The 2247-nt window shown below is 43.1% G+C and overlaps 1 protein-coding gene across 1 annotated transcript; it reads right to left on the bottom strand.

Moving 5' to 3' along the window:
* Nucleotides 1-212: 212 nt before the first annotated feature.
* Nucleotides 213-536, bottom strand: LOC138889808 (uncharacterized). Its single transcript, XM_070173144.1, has one exon. It carries the CDS (start codon nucleotides 534-536, stop codon nucleotides 213-215), a length of 324 nt encoding a protein of 107 aa, XP_070029245.1.
* Between the last annotated feature and the right edge of the window lie 1711 nt (nucleotides 537-2247).

The raw sequence follows: 2247 nt of genomic DNA, 5'->3' as shown, positions 1-2247 counted from the left end.
GCCTTCGTCATCCCAATCGGATAATATCGGTACCGCAGAAGGGTTAAACGTAATACCTTTTGACCGTGTCTGCATTGACAGCTGTTTCAGGGTCATTTCCTTCAATGTCTCCCAAGTATAATGCCCCTTTCGGCAACAATTTTCTTAAAATGTATGGGCCTTTCTAATTTTGGAGCTAACTTTCCTTTTGCTTCCTTGTGATGCGGGAGAATTCATCTCAAAACGAGTTGCCCCACTTCAAAGTTCCAAGGCCGTACTTTCTTGTTGTAGGCACGGGCCACTCTTTGTTGATACAACTGCCCGTGGCAAACTGCAGCCATCCGTTTTTCATCAACCAGGGTTAATTGTTCTAGACGGGTCTTGATCCAATCATTATCCTCAATCTTAGCTTCAACGATGATTCGGAGAGATGGAATTTCAACTTCTGTGGGTATTACGACTTCAGTGCCATAAACCAATAGATAGGGCGTTGCTCCAACTGATGTGCGCACAGTTGTGCAATATCCCAACAATGCAAACGACAACTTTTCATGCATTGTCTAGAGCTTTGAATCATTTTTCTAAGAATATTCTTGATGTTCTTGTTTGCTGCTTCAACGACACCATTAGCTTTGGGCCGATAAGGGGTAGAATTCCGATGCGTAATCTTAAATTGTTCACATACTTCCCTCATCAAATGATTGTTCAAATTTGCAATATTGTCCGTAATGATAGTTTTAGGAATACCAAAATGGCATATGATGTTGGAGTGCACGAAGTCCACCAATACTTTCTTAGTGACGGCTTTGAGAGTGACTGCTTCGACCCATTTTGTAAAATAATCAATGGTAACCAATATGAATCTGTGCCCATTTGAAGCTTTTAGCTTGATTGGCCCAATGACATCCATACCCCAAGCAACGAACGACCACGGTGCTGACATAGGATGCAGTTCTGAAGGTGGTGCATGAATCAGGTCACCGTATACCTGACACTAATGACACTTTCGGACAAAACTGAAGCAATTTTTTCCATAGTCATCCAGTAATAGCCTGCTCGAAGGATTTTCTTTGCAAGGAGGTATCCATTCATATGGGGACCACACACTCCTGCATGCATTTCATTCATGATTCTTCCGACCTCTTGGGCATCCATACATCTTAAAAGGTTCAGATTTGGAGTCCTTTTGTACAAAACCCCACCGCTCAAGAAGAAACCACTAGCAAGCCTTCTAATGGTTCTCTTTTGGTCTCCACTAGCTTGCTCAAGATATTCTTTTGTTTTCATGTATCTTTTGATATCATGATACCATGGCTGAACATCAGGCTCTATTTCAATTGCGCCGCAATAACCATGTCTTTCTCGAATTTGGATTTCCATTGGGTCAATGTGGACAGTTCTTGGATATGGTAACATCGAGGCCAAAGTGGCTAGTGCATCGGCCAACCCATTATGAAACCGAGGGACGTACGTGAACTCGACAGATTTGAACTGCTTGCTCAGATCTTCCACATGTTGCCTATATGGAATAAGCTTGACATCCCAAGTTTCCCATTCTCCCTGAGCTTGTTGGATAATCAAGTCAGAATCTCCCATGATTAACAATTCTTCCACCTCTTGGTCGATTGCCATATTCATGCCCATAATGCAGACTTCATACTCGGTAGTGTTGTTTGTGCAGAAAAACCGAAGCCGGGCTGTGGCCGGATAGTGCTGACCGGTGGGTGAGACCAAAATTGCCCCAATCCCGACACCTTTTGCATTCACAGCTCCATCGAAGAATATTTTCCAAGCGTTAGTGTCCTCTAGAATTACCTCGTCTGAATTTACTTCCTCGTCCGGAAAGTAAGTACTCAGAGGTTGATATTCATCATCAATAGGATTTTCAGCTAGGTGATCTGCTAAAGCTTGAGCTTTCATTGCCGTGCGGGTGACAAAAACTATGTCTAACTCAGTGAGCAGGATTTGCCATTTCACTAACCTCCCTGTGGGCATCAGCTTTTGGAATATGTACTTCAATGGGTCCAACTTGGTTATGAGGTAGGTGGTATAAGCCAACAAGTAATGTCTAAGCTTCTGAGTGACCCAAGTTAGGGCGCAACAAGTTCTTTCCAACAAAGTGTATTTGGCCTCATAACTAGTGAACTTCTTGCTCAAATAGTATATGGCTTGTTCTTTCTTCCCGGTCACATCATGTTGCCCGAGAACACATCCAAAGGAATTCTCCAAGACTGTCAAATATAAGAACAAAGGCCTTCCAGGTTCGGG

Source organism: Nicotiana sylvestris, chromosome 4 (assembly GCF_000393655.2).
Source record: "Nicotiana sylvestris chromosome 4, ASM39365v2, whole genome shotgun sequence".
NCBI lineage: Eukaryota > Viridiplantae > Streptophyta > Magnoliopsida > Solanales > Solanaceae > Nicotiana > Nicotiana sylvestris.
Note: the sequence above shows the minus strand (reverse complement) of the source record. Positions and strands in the feature narration are given on the sequence as shown.